Raw genomic sequence first — 21,396 nt, 5'->3', positions numbered from 1 at the left:
TTCCAATGCCCACAGAATGCTGGACTGGCCCTGTAATGAGATAAAGAGCTTCTCTAACCACCGCAGAGAGCTGCTGGAGCGATACAAACAGGGGTTTGGGGTGAATGGTTCAGACACAGGAGAGTGTCTCACATGAACACCTCCAATAAATATCTTCCCTCCCAGTTTGTCAGGGTCTGGCCAGGGACAGTCTCTGTGCTATGAGTCAGAGCTGTTGGCTCTGGATCTTCCTCACGTACCTCTCCCCATTTCCCAAATGGCCCTGGTCGCCTGCCCTTGTCTCGCCCCTCCCAGGAGCTGTTTGCAGAGAAAGGTATAAAGAGGCAGACCTAGCAGACAGCCAGGGTGCAGGGAGCCAGCGGACAAGGCTGTGTGTCTGCCTCACTCACCACCCTCGCTCTGCACCATGGGGAAGAACTGGCTGCCCGGTGGCCCCAGCATCTTCCTCCTGCTCCTCTTCCTCCTCCCTGGAGACACCTCGCCCACCACTGAACCGTAAGCTGCACATGCAGGGGCTCGTGCTGCCTTCTCTTTTCTTTCCTTCATCCCCCTCACAACTCTGCGAATGCCCCTCAGTCCGACCTAGCCATCCCCTGCTGTTCCAGTCCTGGGCTCCCCACACAGCTCTGCCAGTGCCCCTCAGTCCTGCCCTGCAACCCCCTGTTATTCCAGTTTCCTTGCCTGTGAGTGAGAGCTCAGAAAAGTGTTTCTCTTTTCTCCTCTTCTTTAAAACCAGTTTGCTTCCCTTGGCAATCACAGACAGTGCTTGTTCCCAAAGGGAGTCTGTGACCTAGATTCCTGGCTGTCAGCACAGACCCTGGCAGTGCCACACTCTGCTGGAATATCCACCTGGGGCACCGCAGACTAGCAATTTGGCTGCAACCTTGCCTATACTGATGGCCCTGAAGAGGGCACATGGCCAAACTCAGCCAGGAGTGGGGCAGACTCAGGTTATCCCTTTGGCAGAGTCGACTGGCAGAGAGTTCCTGTGGATGGAGCCCAGCATAGATTAGAGCGTTTTCCCTCCAGTGGGCACTCCCCGTCCTGGGTGCTGCACTTCTCCTCAATGGTGTACATGAGCAGGTGCAATTTACAATGCCCTGATTCAGCGGGCAATGGATCTAGGTTTGATAACTTTCTATTCGCACAAAACCGAATACCCTTGCCTTGCCTCCTGCTCCTCCTCCAAGGCCCCGCCCATGTCCCATCCCCCACTCACTCCACCCCCCCTTCCTCTCTCGTTCACTCTTCCCACCCTCACTCACTCGCTCATTTTTACCAGGCTGACTCGGGGCTGGGGTGCAGGAGACGGTGTTGCAGAGATGAAATTAAGCCGGTCCAGTCCGGTCCGGCATACTGGCACGAGCCAGTACACTGTGTCGGACTGGACCATCTTCTCTGGCAGCAATTTAAAGCGCCCGGGGCTCCAGCTGCTGTGGGGAGTCCCGGGCCCTTTAAATCCCTGCCCAAGCCCTTTCCTGCTGGGGTAGTGGCAGCAGAGCTCCTATAGTGATTTAAAGGGCCTGGAATTCCCCTGTGGCCGGAGCCCAGGGCCCTTTAAACTACCCTGAATCCTGGGGCTCCCAGGATCCTCTGCAGCTGGTAGCTCCAGAGCCCCAGGGCCTCTGAATCTTGAAAGGTCCTGCCTCTTCTGGTTGAGGCCACGCCCTGTCTTAGGACTCTGGAGTACTGGTAAGTCCCTTAAATTACTTTCCCCACTGATGGCTCCAGCTGGGGGTGCAGGCTCTGGGGTGGGGCCAGAAATGAGGAATTCAGGGTGCATGAAGGGACTCCAGGCCTGGGTATGCGGTTGAGGTGCGGGGGGTGAGGGCTTTGGCTGGGGGTGAGGGCTCTGATGTGGGGTGAGGAATGAGAGATTTGAGGTGCAGGAAGGGGCTCCAGGCTGGGGCTGAGGAGTTCAGAGTGGGGTTCAGGAGGGGGCTCTGGGCTGGGGTTGAGGAATGGGAGGGTAAAGCTCTGGGTGGGGCTGGGCATGAGGGGTTTGGGGTGCAGGAAGGTGCTCCGGGCTGGGATTGAGGGGCTCAGAAGGCAGGAGGAGGTTTGAGGCTGGGGCTGGGGCAGGGGGTTGGCGTCTGGGTGGGGGTCAGGGGTGCAGGCCCCAGGCAGCGCTTATCTCAAGTAGCTCCTGGAAGCAGCAGCATGTCCTCTCTCCGGCTCCTACGCAGAGGCACGGCCAGATGGCTCTGACTGCTGCCCCATCTGCAGGCATCACCCCTGCAGTTCCCATTGGCCACAGTTCCTTGCCAATGGGAGCTCCAGGGGTGGTACTTTGGGCAAGGGCAGCGTGCGGAGCCCTGTGGCTGCCCCTACGCGTAGTAGGAGCAGGAGTGGGGCATGCTGGCTCCTTCCTGGCAGCTGTGTGGGGTGGAGGTTAGCAGGGAGCCTGCCAGCCCTGCTGTGTGGAACCGACAACCAGACCATCAACGGCCCAGTCAGCAGTGCTGACCGGAGCCACCAGGATGCCTTTTTGACTGGGTATTCCGGTCAAAAACTGGACACCTGGTCACTCTAGATGGATCTAATTCCATAACTCCAATGTCAGATCTCTTAATCCAATTAACTCCATATTGTTTTGAATTGCCATCCTGCCAGAAATTCTGACATTTCAGAAATTGGTTTCATTGCAAATTGGAACACAGTCCAAATTTTTTATGGAATGGAAATCCCAGAAAAATTTTAGTCAGAAAATCTAAACACTACCTTTTGATAATGTCAAAACATTGTGCTATAATAGAAAATGTTGCATATTATAATACATAAATATTCTATAACATTCATATCATAATATAAAAGTCAAAATAAAACATTTTTACATTATTTAAATGAGAAAGTCAAAACAATTCATTTAGACATTTTCCCACTCAAAATGTTGTCAAAATTGACACGCTCCTGCAAAAAGTCTCCATTGTGATGAAACAGAAAATGGTTCCATCCGAATTCTCTCCATTTAAAGGGCTCAGGGTTTGTACAGGGGGGTGCTGGCAGCCAATATTAGACCCCTCACATTATGCTTTTGCCCCAACCAACTTCTGCAGCCTCTGCCATCACCTCCAGGCTGCTTGCTCTGATACACTCTGAGCATATAGTTTCATCTGGTCAGACTTGTCTGCATCCTGCACCTTTAAATGGAGAGAAGACCCCTCTGTTCTGCAGAAGCAACTGCCATTTTGTGTTCAGTTGCATCTTACAGGAGAGGCCCTGCTCTTCTGTCTCCATCTGTCTTACCAAGACCTGCCTTTTGTTCTGTCTCATTCTCTCGGTCTAAACTAAAGTTTGTTCTCGCTGAAAGGGCCGAGGAAGAACAGAACGTGAGGCACTCTCACCAAGGCTGTTCTGCTCTGTGAGGCATTTATGCACATTTTAATGAAATAATTTGCATATTTGTGAATACTTTGCATATGAGCATAAATTTAAATTCGTGGTTGACAAACCCTGCCCCAAGCAGAGGGCAGGAGAGCTGGCCAAGGAGCTCAACAACACATGGCAGCTATGGAAGGTCTGTGCTTAAAGGTCTCTGGGGACAGAGCTGCTGTGGCTGGAACTCCTGGGATGCATTGGGCTGCACAGATTGAGGGGGGCTCAGGGTTTGTACATGGGGGTGCTGGTACCAATATCAGACCCCTCACATTGTGCTTTTGCCCCAACCAACTTCTGCATTCTCTACCATCACCTCCAGGCTGCTTGCTCTGATCCAGCAGGGAGAGAGAAGGCACCTGGCTGCCTGCTCAGCAAATGCTACAGCTGCCTCTAGCGGCCATAATATGCAGCTGCTGGAAACTGCCTGCTGCCTTCTTGCAGCTCAGCCCTTGGTCTCTATTCGATGTAGGCTCTCATACTGTGTTAATAATCACTGTAGTACCAGCGAGTCTGCCACTAGAGTGTTAAGGAACACGACTGTCCCATGTTGTTCCTTCTGTCATCCTCACTCCAGAGAGCGAAGCATGTGTTGTGCAGCATCTGGTAGAGGGGGTGTCAAATGCTACCAGAGCAGAACGGTGCGTTTCAGGCTCCCTTTGCACTCACTCTGCACCAGGTGCCAGGCGGGGGAGAATCAGCCCTCAGCCTTTATTGGCTGAGATTGAAGGTAGGGAGAAAATCACTCAGGGCTTGATCCAAAGTCCAGTGAGGTGAAAGGAAAGAGTCCTATTGACTTCCATGGGCTTTGGCACATGCCTAACAAAGGTTGAAGTGGAATTTAATCAGAGCCATGTTAAGGCTGCTCCTACCTAACTCTGTCACTTTGAAATCTTGGCTAAGCAAGATGAACAGCCCCCCCGGCAGAAAGCTGGGTGTCCTAGGGAGCTTCACACTGCTGCATGTCCAGCCTCCCAGGAGTGATGTTCTGCCAGCGTCTCTGCTCCGAGTCAGCAGGTTGCAGCCACAGCCAGTGAGATCTTCTGTAGTAGGGTTGCCGGGCCTCCACTTTTTGGCCAGAACGCCTGCTTGAAAAGGGACTCTGGTGGCTCCGGTCAGCACTGCTGACTGGACTGTTAAAAGTCTGGTTGGCCACCCACAGCAGGGCAGGCAAGGTGCCTGCTTGGCTCTGCAAAGCTCCCAGAAAGCTTCCGGCATCTCCTTCTGGCTCCTAGGCTTAGGGGCGGCCAGGGGAGCTCCACGCACTGCTTCCATCCATCCCCGGGAACCACGGCCAATGGGAACTGTGGAGGCGGTGCCTGCACACAGGAAAAGCGCAGAGACTGCAGAGCTGCCTGGCCGCACCTCTGCCTAGGAGCTGGACATGCTGGCAGGTTCCTGGGAGCCTTCTGAGATAAGCGCCACCCGGACCCTGCATCACAAATCCCCTCCCACACCCCAACCCCCTGCCCCAGCCCTGAGCCCTCTCCTGCACCCTCAAACCCTCATCGCCAGCCCTATCCCAAAGCCTGCACCCCCAGCAGGAGCCCTCACCCCCTACTGGACCCCACTCCCCTGCCCTAGCCTGGTGAAAATGAGCAAAGGTGGGGGAGAGCAAGTGATGGAGGGGGGGGGGATGGAGTGAGCAGGGGCAGGGCCTCAGAGAAGGGGCGTGGAAGGGGCAGAACCTCAGAGAAAGAGCAGAGTAGGGGGCATGGCAAGGGTGTTAGCTTTTCTGCCAAATAGAAAGTTGGCAACCCTATTCTGTAACCCAAATCACTCTGTTGTCATTGTTGGTGAGGCGTGAGACAAGCTGAGTAAAGTCCTCATTAATATTTGAACCTGTAAGCGAGCACTTTTCATCCAAAGTTCTCCAGGCACATGAAAAGGGGGAGGGTGGGTGTAAGCAGCATCTTCAGGATCCCCATATCAGAAATGGAGAAACTGAGGCACAGAACTATGAAGCCCAGTAGCACATGGCATGTCACTGATACACCCAGGAATAGCAATGAGGTCTCTGGCCAAAGCCCTGTACACTAGGCCACGCTGCCCCTTTAGCACAATGGCCATTCCCTACATTCAGATGTCAGTGCACTCGCAGCCACCCCTACATTTGTATCTCTCCATTACTGAGGGCAGCAGGTGACACACCTAGATCCACAGGCGGCTAGAGAGGAGGTTGGATTAAAGCCCTGATCCACACTCCTGTGTAACTGCCTGCCAGACTCCATGGAGGTAGAACAAACATTTCATCTGAGCTCCCTCCCCCTGTTCAGATAATACAGCCGGGGGCCATGGGATACACAAACCTCAGTTAACAGCCTGGAACTTTTCAAGCCATCCCCACTCCCTGCTGGGAGCCTGAACATACAGCCCTTGGACAGCAATCGCTTTTAGCACAGAACCAGCTCCTTCGGTCCGGGTGGTTTCCTAGGTTCCTGGCTGACCGAGCAGACCGGCTGGTATGTTACAAAAGCAAAATGAAATTCACCATCCTGTATGTACAAATTACAGTGCAGATGGATGGTCGGGGATTTGGCTGTCGCACTAGCCCATGCCCTTTCATCAGTACCTGCTCCGTTCCCCATCCCCGCCTCTCTGACCTGTGTCCTTCTCCTTCTCAGGCAGTACATGGTGCTAGTGCCCTTTCTGATCCACACCAACGTTCCTGAAAAGGTCTGTATCCAGCTGACCCACCTGAATGAGTCTGTGACGCTGAGAGCCACGCTGGAATACGCAGGGGAGAACAGGAGCCTGATCGCAGACGTGGTGTCGGAGAAGGACGTGTTCAAGTGCATCCCGTTCACGGTGAGTCTCTGACTCCCACAGGGTTTATTACCTGAGTCTGTAAGATAGTGACAACCTGGGACCAACCCCTGCAAGGCCTGATACTATCAGAAGTCTCAAACGGAGACAGGCTTAGCTAGGAGACACTCAAGTAAAACCAGGGTCCCTGGCTGAGAGTGCTGTGGGTGACTCATTAGGAGTGACCTTAAGTGGGTACTGAGCTCAGTGACCAGCATGATGCTGGGAGAGGCTGTGCTACAGGCTGTGGTGTGACTTCCTTTGTTGTGTGGTTTTCTTTCTGACTCAGTGCTGACCTTACGGCTGAGGACTAGTCTGCCATTTCTCAGGGGGTTCCACAAGCCTCTGAGTGAGACCAAAAAGAAAACCATGGAAGGAGGAGATTAGAGAACTTCCTCTAGACCATCAACATCAATGAGCTCTCTTGTACCTCTCCTGGGGGGCTAGTTTAGGATTTCTCCCTGCAGCTCTCAAGGCTGGCTGGGGGGACAGCAGAAGAAAATGGACCCAGCACAGAAGTAATTAAATGTACTTCCCATTTTCATCCATCACTGGGATCCACAGCTGGGGGGACACGATCACAGTCCATCAATGCTTTTGAGAAAGTAGCATAACAAGGGAAGGAAAATGACACCCAGTCTGGCAAGAGGCAACACAAGGGGTGATGGACAGAAGGAAAAGCTGAGACTAAGACATTGGGGGATGTTCTTAAGATACAAGCTACTGAAGTGGAGGAGTCAGAGTCTCCTGGTAGGGAGGGAATGGCAGCGGGTGGCAGGCAGAGTCTCCTCTGGAGGAGGTGGTAGAGGCCTCATCACTGCAAAGATTCCAGCGGCATAGGGGAGACATTAGTGGGGATGGAGGAGAAGAGTCCTGCAAAACCAGGGTGAGGTCAGACTGGCAGAGCCCCAGACCCCGCAATCCCTGATTCTGGTAGGTACGTGGTGACCTTTTTGTTTTGGTTCCACGTACAACTCCAGGCTCCAATGGCTCAGTGCAGAGGGGAGAGTCTCTAAGGCAAGTGGCTCTTTTGCTGTTCTCCAGGTCCTAAAGTCCAGCAGCTCATCATCAGCGTTTCTCACGGTGCTGGTGAAGGGGCCAACGCTGGAGTTCAGGAGCCGGAAATCGGTGCTGGTCAAGAACTCAGAGAGCCTGGTCTTTGTCCAGACAGACAAACCCATCTACAAACCGGGACAAACAGGTACAGGGAATCGGGTGGGGAATTATTTGCAGAGCAGAAAATCCTCCCTGCCTCCCCAGAGACCCCACAACTTGTCACCAAGTTAGTACAGCCAGCAGTAACCCTACCTTCCCACCTCCTCCCCGCTAGTCACAAAGCTGAGGGACTGTGGTGTATGCATCCAACCCTGCCATGGGTCATTGCATCAGGGCCAGCCATGCACACAGCACCTGCCTCAATGACCGATGGTCCCTGGGTGAGTGGCTGCAGGTGTAACAGTGAAAATCTCTTCCTCTCTCAATCATGCCCTCTGCAGTTCTGTTTCGGATCGTCTCTCTGGACGAAGACTTCCGTCCTCTGAATGAGAAGGTAGGTCTGATCGCTGATCAGTTTCCATGGCTGACTTGGTGAGCACTGATGATGACCCCTTTAAAGTCCTTTGTGATTCCCCGGCAACTTATTTCTATTAACATCCGTCTAGAGCTGTAAAAGCAACTCTGTAAATCAAATGATCTCGTCTAACTCCCCACATCTTCTACATGGGGATCAGTTTCTGCCATGATTTACACTCCATTCTACTTCATTGACAGAGTGTACATAGGACACAATATGTCCCTTTATAGCACAAAAGAATTATTATACTATATTACAATATTATAAATCTGGCTAGTATATAAATGCACCACTGCCCTCTACTGGTTGGAATCTGAAATGCACAATTGTGTATCATGTTTACTACTTTGTTGCAGAGGTCAGAGTGGTCACAGAAATTGTGAATTTCAATAAAATCCATGAAATCTTGCACATGGCTGTAAAAACTCATTTGTTTAGCTCCCAAAACAAGTGGTCTGGAGATCTGGCACATGGGAATGCAGCCCCACTCTGGCTTGGCCCATCTGACCCTCCTTCTCCATCTGTAGGGGGGTGGACAGGCCAAACCTGAGTGGCACTGTGACCCCATGCACCAGGTCCCAATGCCCAAAATGGGGAGTGAGGCTCGGTGCGGCGGGACAGGAACTGCCGCTGCAAGGTGAGCACAGCACCCCAGGGTGCCCCCCTCACTGCCCTGGGCCTCCCCTTTCAGCATCCTCAATATACTCTTGTGCATGTTGATGTAGTGCAAACTACATTATTTGGTGACCTTGCCATGACTTACCGTTTCCCCCCCTACACACACCACTGCTGTGAAATTTACTAAAAACTTCTGTGCCAAAATCGTAGCCTTAGCCATAGGCCTTATGCTGCAGAGAGCTAACATAGATTCTTCTTTGGATTCCATGGTTGAGTCCTGGGCAGATGGGTCAGAGTTCTGTGCCTTCTGCTGTTGCCATGAGTTTCAAAAGGCCATGGTGTATGGTAGAGTGACAGTCATGACATAAGAGATGGTCACAAATTTGCTATAATGTGGAACCCACAATATTTTTCCAGAGTCACTGTTCAGAGACTAAATCCCTCTGAAGTGGTTTAATGGACAGCTACAAAATAGCCAATAATCCTGGCTTCCAAATGGGATCGTCTCCACCAGCAGCCCAGCCACAGAGGAGACTATGGGGTTGCCTCCTGTCTGCTTCCTGCCTCTGCCATTAGATCTGATCAATAGGCTGGCATGTGAGGAAATACCCCAAGAGGAAGCAGGATTAAAGAAATGTTTAGATGGGATGATCTTTGCTCTGAGATTCTGGGCCACATTCCTATCTCATTGTACCACTCTCGATCCGGAACATCTCCATTGACTTCATGGGCACTGGAGTTGATGTGAGATCCTAAATTGATGAGTGCATTAGTAATGCCTTAGACTGGCACCCCTTACTGGGCGCAAAATTTGTCCAGTGGGGCTAAGCTGATTCTGAGATTGTCTTGGCAGAGGTCTTGGGGAGGATGTTCATATTTCCCCTGGAGCAGGGAATGGAAATTGTCCTGTTAGGATCATGTTGCCAGAAGTAAGTTAATTGGAAAAAGTCCAGAGGAGAGCAAAAAATGAGAAGAAGTTTTAAAAACCTGATCTGTAAGAAAAGGTTGAAAGAATTGGGCCTGTTTAGTCTAGAGAAGAGAAGGCTGAGGAGGGACCTGATAATAATAATCAGACATGTAAAACATTGTTATAAAGGAGACTAATTGGTTGTTCTCCATGTCCAAGAAGTAATTGATTTAGTTGGCAACAGGGGAGATTTAGGTTATAAAGTAGGAAAACCTTTCTAATTCTAAGGATAGTTATGCACTGGAACAGGTTTCCAAGGGAGGTTGTGGAATCCCCATCATTGGAGGTTTGTAAGAACAGGCTGGACAAACAACTGTCAGGGATAGTCTAGGTTACCTTGATCCTGCCTCAGCACAGGGAATAGACTAGATGATCTCTGGAGGTCCCCTCCTGCCTTATATTTCTGTGATTCTATAATTCTGTCCTACATGATAAATTGCTCACAGTTGGTGGAGCTAAGAACCATCCTCCATCTTCTGTTACATCTTAAAAATCATAAACCTCTGTTTGTGGCACCCTTACGGGCCCTCTGCATATAGGAAACAGGACGTTAGGGCAGAGGGAATGAGCAGCAGGGCAGATGAATCTCCAAAGGCTAAAGCACTATAGTGTAACAGGAAGATTCTGATCACTTCATCTGATTACAAGGAAACGTAAAACACTACTAGAGAAGTTAGTGCTTTGAATAGAATTGCAAAGAATAACTATCGAAGAAGAAATCGTTGCTTTCAACATGCAGAGTAAGACTGGAATAACTGGCTTCTCCACTGCTTAATTTGTAATGAAAGAGGTGTTGGGACTCAAGCAATTTTTTCATAAGTGATATGGCAAGCCCAGAGGTGCTGGGGCTATTTACTGCCAAGCCCAGAAGTGCCGGGGCTCAGCCGTGGCACAGATTAAGCACTGGGCTTCTCCATTTGATAAGACTGAAAATCAGAGACTTCAGTGGTGGCTTTAGGAACATACTAAGTTCCTGATTCCCCAGTGCTGTGCACCTTGTGATATCATTAACACCAGAGCAAAGTGAGCATAAAACGTTGCCAAATGAGGCTGATTCTGTGTGCCCCACTTTGCACTGATGTGAGTGACAGTACCGGGGTGGGCTAGCAGTGAGTCAGGCCCTGAGGAGATCACTTCTGTCTTGTGGGAAGCCATGTGACTGGGCCTCAAGACCCCTGTACCTGGCTCTGTCCCACCTTTCTGCGCATCTTACACTGTGATCTAGCTGACCCCCCTCCATAACCTCACTGTGAATTTGCAGGAGCAGGGATTCCTGAGGAGACATCCCAACAACAGGCCCCACCTGATGCTGCAGAGCAGGGCACAGAGAATTGAGTTGCCACCTGAAAGCCCTGGAAACCAGCAACTTTCCAAATGGCTACACTCTCAGGGGCACATTTCCAAAGTGCTTCAGTGACTTAGAAACCCAAGTCCCATTTTCAGAAGTGACTTGGGCACCTTGGGCCATATTGCCTAAGGGATTTAGATGCCTAAAGCTGCAGGTAGGTGCCCAGTGGGATTTTAAAAAGCACATAGGCAGGGTTAGGAGACTAACTCCCATTGGCTGCAGTGGGGAACTAGATACCTCAGCACTTGGAAACTCCACTCGGTGCCTGTTTGCATTGTTGGGCACCTAAACACCTTTACAAATCTGCCCCCAAGTGTCAGTGGCTCTTTGGCTCCTAAACCACAGAACTGCAAAATATAGGTGCCTGACTCCAATTGAAATCAGTGGGAGTTAGATACCCAAGTCCCTTTGTGGATGTGACCTAAAGTACCTAAATCACTTCGGAAAAAGGCTCCTGTGATAAATGAAGAGTGAGGGAGCTTCCTTTTATGGACACCCAGCCAATCAGTTAGCTACAAAATCCCTGTTAGTAGCTGTTCTCTACTTGCTTTACCTGTAAAGGGTTAGAAAAAACCATCAGTAAAAGGAAGAGAGTGGATATCTGGCCAAAAGAGCCAATGGAAAGGCTAGAACTTTTTAAAATTGGGAAAAAACTTTCCCTTTGTCTGTCTTTTGTTCTCTGGAGAGAGGAGACACAGAGCAGCAATGCTGTGAAAGCTTTAAACCAGGTCTGAAAAATCATCAAATCATATCTCGAAACTACTTATCTGAAACCCCAGATATGTAGGTAGATCAGGGAATGTCTAGGAAGATGCAATTATTATTTCTTTATGGCTTATGTTCTAAGCCTAGGTGTTTTTGTTTTGCTTGTAACCTTTAAGCTGGACCTTAAGAAAACCATTCTTGATGCTTAATTATTAATTTGCTCTTTTTTAAATCTAGCAATAGCGTATGTTCCAGATGTATTTTCTTCCTTTTGTTTTTAAATAAAATTTACTTTTTTTAAGAACAGGATTGGGTTTTTGTATCCTAAGAGGTTTGTGCATATATTATTTAATTAGCAGATTTCCTTTGTTTTCTTTTTCAGCTTTTCCCCAGCAGGGGGGTGAAAGGGCTTGAGAGTACTTCACAGGGAGGAATTCCCAAGTGTGCCTTTCTGGGTTCAAAGGGGTTTTTTGCACTTGGGCAGTGGCAGCATCTACCCATCCAAGGTCAGAGAGAAGTTATAACCTTGGTAGTTTAACACAAGCCTGGAGTGGCTAGTATTAATTTTCAGAATCCTTGTGGGCCCCCACCTTCTGCACTTGAAGTGCCAGAGTGGGGCATCAGCCTTGACAGCTCCTAAGTCACTTGGGTGGTTTTGAAATTTTTACCTTGAATCCTCTAAATGCAGAACAAAGTGTTTAATTTCACAGCTGTGTTAAACTGACCAGTTCAGGCTCTAAAACATTAGAAGACTCTGCTGGAGTTTCTCATTGAGTAACAGAGAGCAAGAGGCAGAGGGAAATGCGGAGGAGAGACGCAGAAGTCCCCTGAACAGGATAAATGAGCCTAGTGCACGTCTGACCTGTATTTCTAACTCTGCTTCTCCCCGTTTTCCCCACAGTTTCCATTGGTCTTCATCAAGGTAAGTGGCCCATTGAATTTTACTCTCACAACCGCTGGCAGAAAGCTAGGGCTGTTTCAGGGATGGGCAGACTCCTGTGCTCCACAGCAGAGGGAGGGTGTAGTGTGGTGTTCATTGTGAATGGGTAGTGTAGTCACAAGGGGGCTCAGAGCAAGGAAGTAAGGGTGAGCCTGTGTGAACAGGAAATAGAGTCCTGCATGCACCCCACTCACCCTCGGTGCTGTGTCTCTGGCATCTCAGCATTGGATCACCCAGAGATTTCAGTTCTAAGCTGCAGCACAACATTGGAACATGACCTGGAAAGGGGGAAAATGGGCCTGTGGCCTTTTCTGCTTCTTTAGGTTGTTTAAAGGAGCCTGAAAAGGGTCTTTTGTGAAAGTGAGCCCTGGTCCGCACACAGATTTCATTCCAGTTTAACAGTGTCAGTCAGAGGTCAGATTTTAGATCAAAGTAGTTATACAGGTGCAGTCGCTAGCATGGGCATGTTTATACCAGCATAGAGGTGCCTTATATTGCCACAGATCATTCCCCTTCCTATACAGGCATAAGCTATACTGGTCAAAGATATACTGGCTGTCTGAAGAAGAATAGCAGCCCAAACAACATATTTAAGACCAGATGAGCATTTCCGTAGCCCATTGCCTTCCACATACCTGCCCCAGAGGTAACTTGAGTATTTCAATCCTCAGCCAGAGCAGTTGCCAGTTCTCAAACTGCAAATATAACATTAAAGCTCCAAGGCACAGAGAAACTCATCGCATCCTGCCGTCTGTGCTTTGGTCTTTTAGCCTGGCTCTCTCTCGTCCTCCTTGCTCACTCCATGCGGATGTGGGCCTGTTGATCAGGTGGGCAGACAATGGAATAGATTCAGTGCTGGTATCTGGCTGTTTAATCACATGCTGATTGCGCAGGACTTGACTGCTTAATCCTTACAGACTACTAGGAAAGTACAGAGCTGGCCACCAGGTGCCCTAACCTCATCTATAGGAGAGGGAGATGATCGCATATATCCTGTATCTCTGCTGAACATTGGACTGCAACTGCCATGCTCTCCAGCCTCATGCTGTGTAGACACCCTGTCTGTAAATGAAAGGTTAAGAATCATCCTGTCTTATGACCTTGTGCTCTCCTCACCTCTAGGACCCGCAGAAGAACCGCGTGTACCAGTGGAGAGAGGTGGAGTTAAATGTGGGTCTCACCCAGCTCTCCTTCCCCCTCACCTCCGAGCCCATCCAAGGCACCTACAACGTGGTGGTGCAGAAGGAGTCGGGGACCAAACTTCAACACCCCTTTACTGTGGAGGAATATGGTAAGGAAGGGTCCCACTCGTTCTGGGGCTGGGGGTGTTGGAAGCAGGAGCAACCGTCTGGGATTCAACCTTTCCAGGCACAAAAATCCAGTTCAGGATTGTCTGCGGGTATAGCTCAGTGAAGAGTGGTCTGAGGAATGGGCCAGGAATACACTCGATGCTTTTAAGGGTTCAGGATCTGAGCCCCCATCCAGTGGTGTGTAGCTTTCTCCTCAGCACTTGAACTGTCAGGGTCACTGTTCACTGTAAGCCAGGGAGTATCTGGGTGTGAATACAAAGGCCTATCCCTTGGGCCTACTGGATTTGGGCTGTGATTCCAGCCTCAGTACAATGCAGCTTTATTTTTGTGTAGGGTCTTTCCTACCAGTTGTGTGCAGTATATGATACGGATGCAGAACAAACTACGTGAATGCTGCATTTCAGTGGCACAGTTTGCTCCCACTGTGCTCTGCCAATGAAATTGGCTTAACTCACCTCTCCTTTCTCCCCTTCTCCCACTCTGGTCTTCACTCCTTTGTCCTTGTGGCCCCTGGCATCCAGAACATCTTCAAAAGCAGCAAAGAATCCTGTGGCACCTTATAGACTAACAGACGTTTTGGAGCATGAGCTTTCGTGGGTGACTACCCACTTCGTCAGATGACGTGCATCTGACGAAGTGGGTATTCACCCACGAAAGCTCATGCTCCAAAACATCTGTTAGTCTATAAGGTGCCACAGGATTCTTTGCTGCTTTTACAGATCCAGACTAACACGGCTACCCCTCTGATACAGAACATCTTGAAACATTCAAAATAAATAAATAAAGACACTTTGGCTGGAGACCAAGCCTGGAAAACATCAGCCCCAAAGGACAAACGTTCAGAAGATTCATCAGGAAAGGAAAATGAGGCCATTAGGAGTGGTAGATTCTCAAATAACTATAATTATAGTGGTTGCCACTAATCACCCAAGGAGAGAGAAATTACAGCTCTGTCTAGTCTAGGGAAATGAACCACTCCAGCCCCCATCCCGACCACTTGTGAACTGACCCTCAGAAGTGCTCCAGCCACTTACAAGCATTACAAGAGCTTGATCTCAGCAAGGCTAAGAACCAGCTCATTCTGATCCGGTTAGTAACAGTGGCTCCACTAGTCCTCTTGCTGCTGTCCGACAGGGCATTCTGAAACTTCCCAGAATCCACTGCTTCCGGGGTCTGTGCTGGGAACTGCGGGATGGGTACAACAGGGTGTCACAACTGAAGGGCTTTAAAGCAGTGCTCTTGTAGGGCAAACCCGCAGAGCTCCGAACACCTGTTAGCATGGCAGTGGGGCACAGTGACCAACCTGTGTTCCAGCTGGGCCGATCTCACTGGTTCCAGTGCTCCAGTGTGACCTGAATCTTGACAGACTGTCGCCTCCTTGCTTGGGATGCCTCTTTGTGTGCCACTCTCAGCCATGCTGGCTTTTGCCTGAGCCTTATAGCTACAGCAGCTCTTCTTGAGTTTGCTCTCCACTCTCGCCCTCACCCTTCCCATCCTGCCAGTTTCTCTCTCCCATTATAACCCCCTCATTCAGTTAGTTCAGAACTTCTGAGAAAATTCACTTTGGGGGCTGAAACTTAACATTCTAGTGCCCAGCCAGAAGGCGAATGCAGTCTGTGAGCTCAGCCAGCAGGAAACAATATTTAATTTTAGTGTGTTAAGAAACAGCTTTTATCTGACTCTTTTCATGCAGGGATAAGTTTAAAATGGCTGAACTTTCGTGGCCAGATTCACTGGTGCAGTCTGTCTGCTTTGTACCACTCCAGAGATGCAAAGTAACCAGGCTTATGGCTGCTTTGCTTCACTGGAGCAGAACAGGAGCCAGAGCACACAGTGATTGTGGCCCTTTATATCTGGTGAGTGATCGTGGCGCACTGGGGAGTCGGACCCTCACTAGGTATCACTTGCGTAGCATAGTTTGGAATAGTGCCTATAAAGCAACGACAGCCTGGAGGTCGGGGTTGGGCAAGGGGAGCAAAGGAGAGAGGGACAGCGGTTATGGTGTCTTTCTCTTCAATTCCACAGTCTCTGGCCAGATCCTCAGCTGGTGTAAGCTGGCACAGCTGCACTGACAGTCATGGAGCTGTGGTGATTTATAGCAAGCTGAGGATCCGGCACCATGCGTTGGGGATGAGGGGAGGGAGGCTGTGTCTGTCACTCAATGGGGAAGTGACAGTGATGTACATGTGTTCCCACCACTCTGCTCAACTCTGGCCCGTCTCTCCCACTCAGTGCTGCCCAAGTACGAGGTGTCGGTGAAGCTGCCCAAGAAAATCACCATCCAGGATGAGGAGCTGAAAGTGGCCATCTGTGGTCTGTGAGTCGCAGGGTTTGAGTCACCGTTCTTTGTGCTCGTCCACCGTTGCCTTCCTGCTGCTGCTCCAGAAACCAGAGCTGGAGAAGGTCCCTGGGGTCACTTTCTCTCCATCCCCAGGGGCCCTGGGCAGGATTGTTCCTACTGTCTACTCTGCATCCAGCCCAAGCTTTAAATATCCCAAGAAATGGGGCTCCTCCCCCTGCCCCAGGAAACGATACCTCAGCTCTGTATAGCTCCCTCTCAGAATGTTTTTCTCCGTTATTCAACCCAAATTTCCCCTTTCTTAACATCATTCCATCCTTCCTAATCAGACCCCCAAGTGCCTTCTTAAATAATCCTAGCCCCTCTTCGTGATGCCTCCTTTAGACACTTATAGGCAGAAATTATGTCCCTTCTTAGACATCCCATAACCAGACTCTCCAGATTTAACTCTTCCTTCCGTCTGCATAAATCCCTCCCTCCAGCTCCCTGCTCATATTTCTTGCTCTTCTCTGAACTCCCTCCAATTGGTCAATGGCCTTTGGGTAAGAGGTGCCCGGAGCTGAAAACAGTGCTCCCGAGGTGTTGTGTAGCAGTGACGGGAAATGATAATCCTTCTCTATACAGCGTTAGTGCCGGGGCGGCTCTAGGTATTTTGCCTCCCCAAGCACAGCAGGCAGGCTGTCTTTGGGGGGTTGCCTGCGGGAGGTCTCCGGTCCCCTGGATTCAGCGGCCCGCCTGCGGGAAGTCCGCCAAAGCCATGGGAGCAGCAGACCCTCCGTAGGCATGCCACCGAAGGCAACCTGCCTGCCGCCCTTGCGGTGACTGGCAAAGCACCTCCCATGGCTTGCTGCCCCAGGCATACGCTTGACATGCTGGTGCCTGGAGCTGCCCCTGGTTAGTGTGACCCCACCTGGAAGACAGTGTTCAGCTCTGGGCCCCACAGCTCTGAGGAGACTGCACCTGGAATATTGTCTACAGATCTGGGCTCGTCCGTACGAGAAAGGTTTGGCCAAATGGGAGGGAGCTGGGAGAAGGGAAACTCAACTGATTAAGGAGCAGAAGAGCTGGAATATCGGCAACATTTCCTAATGGGGCAGGCCTGCTGGGTAATGGAATAATATCCCTCGGGAAATGCCTGGAACCCTGTCACTTGAGTCATTGGAAAACAGGACTAGACCAAGCTCCAGAGAATAGATATTAGGAAGCCAGCAACAGAGTCCTCAGGGGCAATGGTATAAAGGGCCCCAAAAGGCCTCTTCTGTCTGACTCTGTCTCCCTGTCTAAGCACCTTGTGTCTCTTTAACACCTCTGTGTTTACAGATACACCTATGGGACCCCTGTCCCTGGCCTGGTCAATGTCCGTGTGTGTCGGAGATTCTCCCAGTCCAGGTCACGCTGCTATGGAAAAGAGGCCGAGGCTGTGTGTGAGGAATTCACCAGACAGGTGAGTCCAAGGCCCATCCCATAGGCAGGAGGTGACGTCTTGAGGAGAGTGTTGAGATTTTGTGGTTCCCAATGAGTAAGATGCTGGGCAGAATCAAGAGACTTCGATTTGATGCGATTCAGTTAGATGTGATTCAACAAGGCTTTATTCAAAGTGCACAAAGGGAGAGTCCCAGGTACCAAAAATCAGGCAGGGTCCCTCCAGCCAGGAGGCCCTCCCCTTGCTATTTTATAGCACATGGCACTTACATAACAAGTTATATGACACAAACCTCTAACCAATCAGATCTGACCTTTCCATAAATGGATTTGTTTATCACATGCTCATAGTTCTCCATTCCACATGCTGAGCTTCCCCCCCTCCACCTTCTCTAGAATGTTCCTAGGGTGGTGAGACACAGCATGCTTCCCTATGCATAAGCACCCTGCAAACCACATTTTATCCAAAATGAACACAAGCATACCCTTCAAAGGTGATCTGTGTCTGTCAAAGGGGATTGTTAGACCTCAGCTGGGATTCTGTGTTTTGGGCTGGGCTCTGTCTCACAGGAGGGAGGTATTGGTTAGAAGGAGGTGAAGCCAGGGCTGGGGGATATAAATTATGAGGAAAAACCCCTCGGGTGAAATCCTGGCCCCATTGAAATCAATGGCAAAACTTCCATTTACATCAGTCAGATCTGGATTCACCCCCAAATGTGCATTTCGTCCCTAGCTGGGAAAAAGAAGACCTTAAGAGGTTTTTGTATCAGTGAACGGGATTGAGATGGGAAGGGGAGCAGAGCAGAGCAGAGGAGAAAGCAAGAGGGAACTGTAGGATCTGGAAGAGAGAGAAAACTTGGGAGGAAGAAGAAAGAGAGAGACAGGGCAAGGAGGTAGAGAGAATGGGGTAGAGCAATAAAGAGAGAGAGGGAGAATATGAAGGAGAAGAAAGTAAGAGAGAAAATAGAAATAGGTTAGACAGAGATTGTTGGAGGAGAAGAAAGAGAGAGAAGGAAAGAGAGAAGGAGGAAGAGAGAGAATGTGCATGGAGAAAGAGAGAGGATTCCAAGAATGGATAAAAGACACAATTGGATTTATCACACTGATGGGAAGTTGCAGATCTAGGGGATCTGATTTGAACAGTCAGGGAACCAGGTGTGTAACCTGGAGAACTGGTGATGAAATGCATCACAGAGGGCAGCATGTTGGATACGTCATTGGGGACCAGAGATGCCTTGATTGGTTTGGTGAAGAAGAAGGGAAGAGAGGGAGGTTGGGTGAAGCCAGTAAGAGGATGGGATTAAGGCCAATCAAGCAGCGGGCAAATGTCTCAGGTGCTGAGGTATCTGTTCCTGTTGCACACAGACCTGAATTGTACAGGGATTTCCATGGTAATTTCCTCTTTGGTCTCTGGCTCAGGCGGACGTTCGAGGCTGTGTCTCCAATGTGGTGAAGACTAAAATATTCCAGCTCAAGCGAAAGGGTTATAAGATGAAAATTGAAGTGCAAGGCAAGATCACAGAAGAGGGTACAGGTATGCATCATGCTGCCCTGATGGAGCTGTGGGGCTGCACTGCAATAGCAGTGGGTGTTGCAAACCAGCACTGAAGGGCACTGGCAGAGCTAGACAATGTGGGGGGCAGGATTGGAGCATGTGGAGATGCTGCAGGTCAGTGCATTAGTTCAAGCCCCTCTTTGCCATGTTTTCTTGCAGGGGTGGAGTTAACTGGGACAGGCTCCAGTGAGATCACAGACACCATGAGCAAAATCAGCTTCGAGCAGGTGGACTCTCATTACAAACCAGGGATGCCCTTCTCTGGGCAGGTAGGGAACCTCTGAGAGCCCAGGAAATTATCTGACATGCAGTGTGCTTGTCTGTGGAGAATGAGAACTTGCAAATGGAAAAGGGAAAATGTGGGAGGATCACAGGAGCCATCTCCCTCTGCCTCTACACATGCTGTGCTATCCTTGCCATTGGTGGGATTTGCCACACCTTCCTCTGACCCCCTGGTGCTGTCAGAGACAGGATAACGAGGAGAAGGTCCATTGCTGTGAGCTGGCACAGTCCTTCCCATGTTCCCAATCACACACTCTGTGAGGACGTGCCATCTCCTCAGGTGATTCAGACTCACCCAGCATGTTCATACACATCTGGCCCTTGGTCGGCTCTGTAAGAAACACCCTCTGGAGCTGTATCAGAGGAATAATGTGGGCAAAGGGCCATGAGGACTGTGGGGACTGCTCTCCCTGCCTCGTATAAGCAACAGAGATTGGATTTGTACCTTTAGGTGAAGCTGGTGGATGGGACCGATGCTCCAATGGCGAATGAAACAATCCGGATTTCCATAGGGGGAAACAAATATGAAGACAACTACACAACAAATGAAGAGGGCCGAGTCTGGTTTTCCATAGACACTGTCAACTTCACAGACACCTCCATTCAAATCAATGTTAGTGGCTAAATCCAGGGAGCTAGAGGATGGGAGGTGTCACTGACTGAGCTCCAGAAGAGATGTCCGTGGGTTTATTTATCTCTCTGCCCATCGGAAGATAAAACAAAGAGTTTGTTGGCTGGGAATTTCAGTCTCCTCTTCTCTGTCTTGCTCTCTCTCTGTGTGCCCCTTGCTCTCTGTGTCTTGCACGCACTCTGTCACTCTCTCTCTGGTTCTCCATCAATGCACTGTATACTGAAAAATCTACCAGAACGTGTTTTTAGAATTACCCACTTTTTCCTTCTGAAATGCTAGTAGACTTGTTACTTACTTTTTGATTTGATGTAAAAACGTTCTTCTTTCTCAGGCAAACCATAAATCTGAGCTGAACTGTTACGACACAGACTGGGTCACCCCTGTGTATGGTAAAGCCGCTCACACAGCAACACGCTTTTACTCCCCGAGTAAGAGCTTTCTCAAAATCGAGCCTGTGTCTCACACTTTACACTGCGGCTCCAATGAGATGATCCGGATGCACTACATCCTGAAGCCAGAGGCCGTGAGGGAGCAGAAGGAAATCGTCTTTTACTATGTGGTAAGCCCGGACCTAGTGACCTCTACCTCTGTATACATGACACAGCACTGGAGGCCAGACACCCATATATGTCCCAGGCCACCAAACTGCCCCGAGGTCAGGTTTACTTGACTTTGACAATTACATGTAAAAGCCAATGAAGGAAATGCAGAACTGGACAGCCAATGGATGGTTTCTGCAGGGAGAGAGAATTTCTGACTTGGTCGAGGTCCCAGTAAACTCCAGTCTGGGTCTGGGACTCTGTTTGGCTCTGCGGGATTTTCTGCTCCTTCCCCACAGAAAGGCATCTGTATAGGCACCCCCCACCCCCAGCATTCCCCCATGAGCATCCCCCATCTCCCACCAGGACCCCTGTAACAGGAGAGTTTCTTCTTCCTGGCAGGTGATGGCCAAGGGAGGCATCGTGAGGGCAGGCACTGAGGTGCATCCCGTGGGGGATGGAGAACGTGAGTAGAGCTGTGTGAATAACTGATTTCCTGGTTCGCTGGCTGAACCAGAAACCTCAAAAAACAATTGTTTGGGGGTGACTGAACCATTTCACTTTTGAGCTGCTTTAATCTTTTCAAAATAGAATTGAAGGGAAATTGTAAATGAGTTGTTTTGAATTGAAAAACAGAACCTTTCATTTAGGAAATGTCAAAACAAGACCTGCTTTGCTGCTGATTTTTTTTCTGACAAAAAACATCTGGTGAGTTTCACACAAATCTGTGAAATGTTTTGGTTGATCTGAGTCTACATTTTTCAACAACAAAGAATCACCTGAAAAATTTCAGCTTATTCTCATTGTGAGCTCTCCCCAACCCTTTCTCTGTATATCCTGGGAGGCTGAGTGCTGTGTCTGAAGGAGGTGCCGAGAACAGCACCCTTCTATCCTCTTCGCTTTCTCTCTTTCCTTCTTGTCTCACTAGTCATGGTCTCTCTTTCCCTTTGACACGCACACAGTTCCCCTGACCGATTTCATTTCATTAATGGCAGTCTCAAGGGATTCCCAGTTTGACTGATTCAGG

The 21,396-nt window shown here is 49.8% G+C and overlaps 1 protein-coding gene across 3 annotated transcripts in view; it reads left to right on the top strand.

Annotated features, from left to right (window-relative positions):
• Positions 1-397: 397 nt before the first annotated feature.
• Positions 398-21,396, top strand: part of LOC115637014 (alpha-2-macroglobulin-like) — a 60,965-nt gene continuing 39,966 nt past the window's right edge. The window contains exons 1-13 of one of the 3 annotated variants that reach the window (XM_030537837.1): positions 398-495; positions 6,000-6,183; positions 7,225-7,381; positions 7,677-7,729; positions 12,293-12,313; positions 13,454-13,622; positions 15,874-15,958; positions 17,261-17,384; positions 18,782-18,896; positions 19,077-19,186; positions 19,651-19,812; positions 20,162-20,389; positions 20,772-20,835. In XM_030537837.1, coding sequence (XP_030393697.1) covers positions 407-495; positions 6,000-6,183; positions 7,225-7,381; positions 7,677-7,729; positions 12,293-12,313; positions 13,454-13,622; positions 15,874-15,958; positions 17,261-17,384; positions 18,782-18,896; positions 19,077-19,186; positions 19,651-19,812; positions 20,162-20,389; positions 20,772-20,835 — 1,561 coding nt within the window. In that variant the 5' untranslated portion in view covers positions 398-406. Of the gene's footprint in view, positions 496-1,561; positions 1,693-5,999; positions 6,184-7,224; positions 7,382-7,676; positions 7,730-12,292; positions 12,314-13,453; positions 13,623-15,873; positions 15,959-17,260; positions 17,385-18,781; positions 18,897-19,076; positions 19,187-19,650; positions 19,813-20,161; positions 20,390-20,771; positions 20,836-21,396 lie in introns of those variants that run through there. The other 2 variants (XM_030537818.1, XM_030537827.1) reach the window with 2 other exon arrangements.

Source organism: Gopherus evgoodei, chromosome 1 (assembly GCF_007399415.2).
Source record: "Gopherus evgoodei ecotype Sinaloan lineage chromosome 1, rGopEvg1_v1.p, whole genome shotgun sequence".
Taxonomy (NCBI): Eukaryota; Metazoa; Chordata; order Testudines; family Testudinidae; genus Gopherus; species Gopherus evgoodei.
This window is presented reverse-complemented; position numbering and strand designations above follow the sequence as displayed.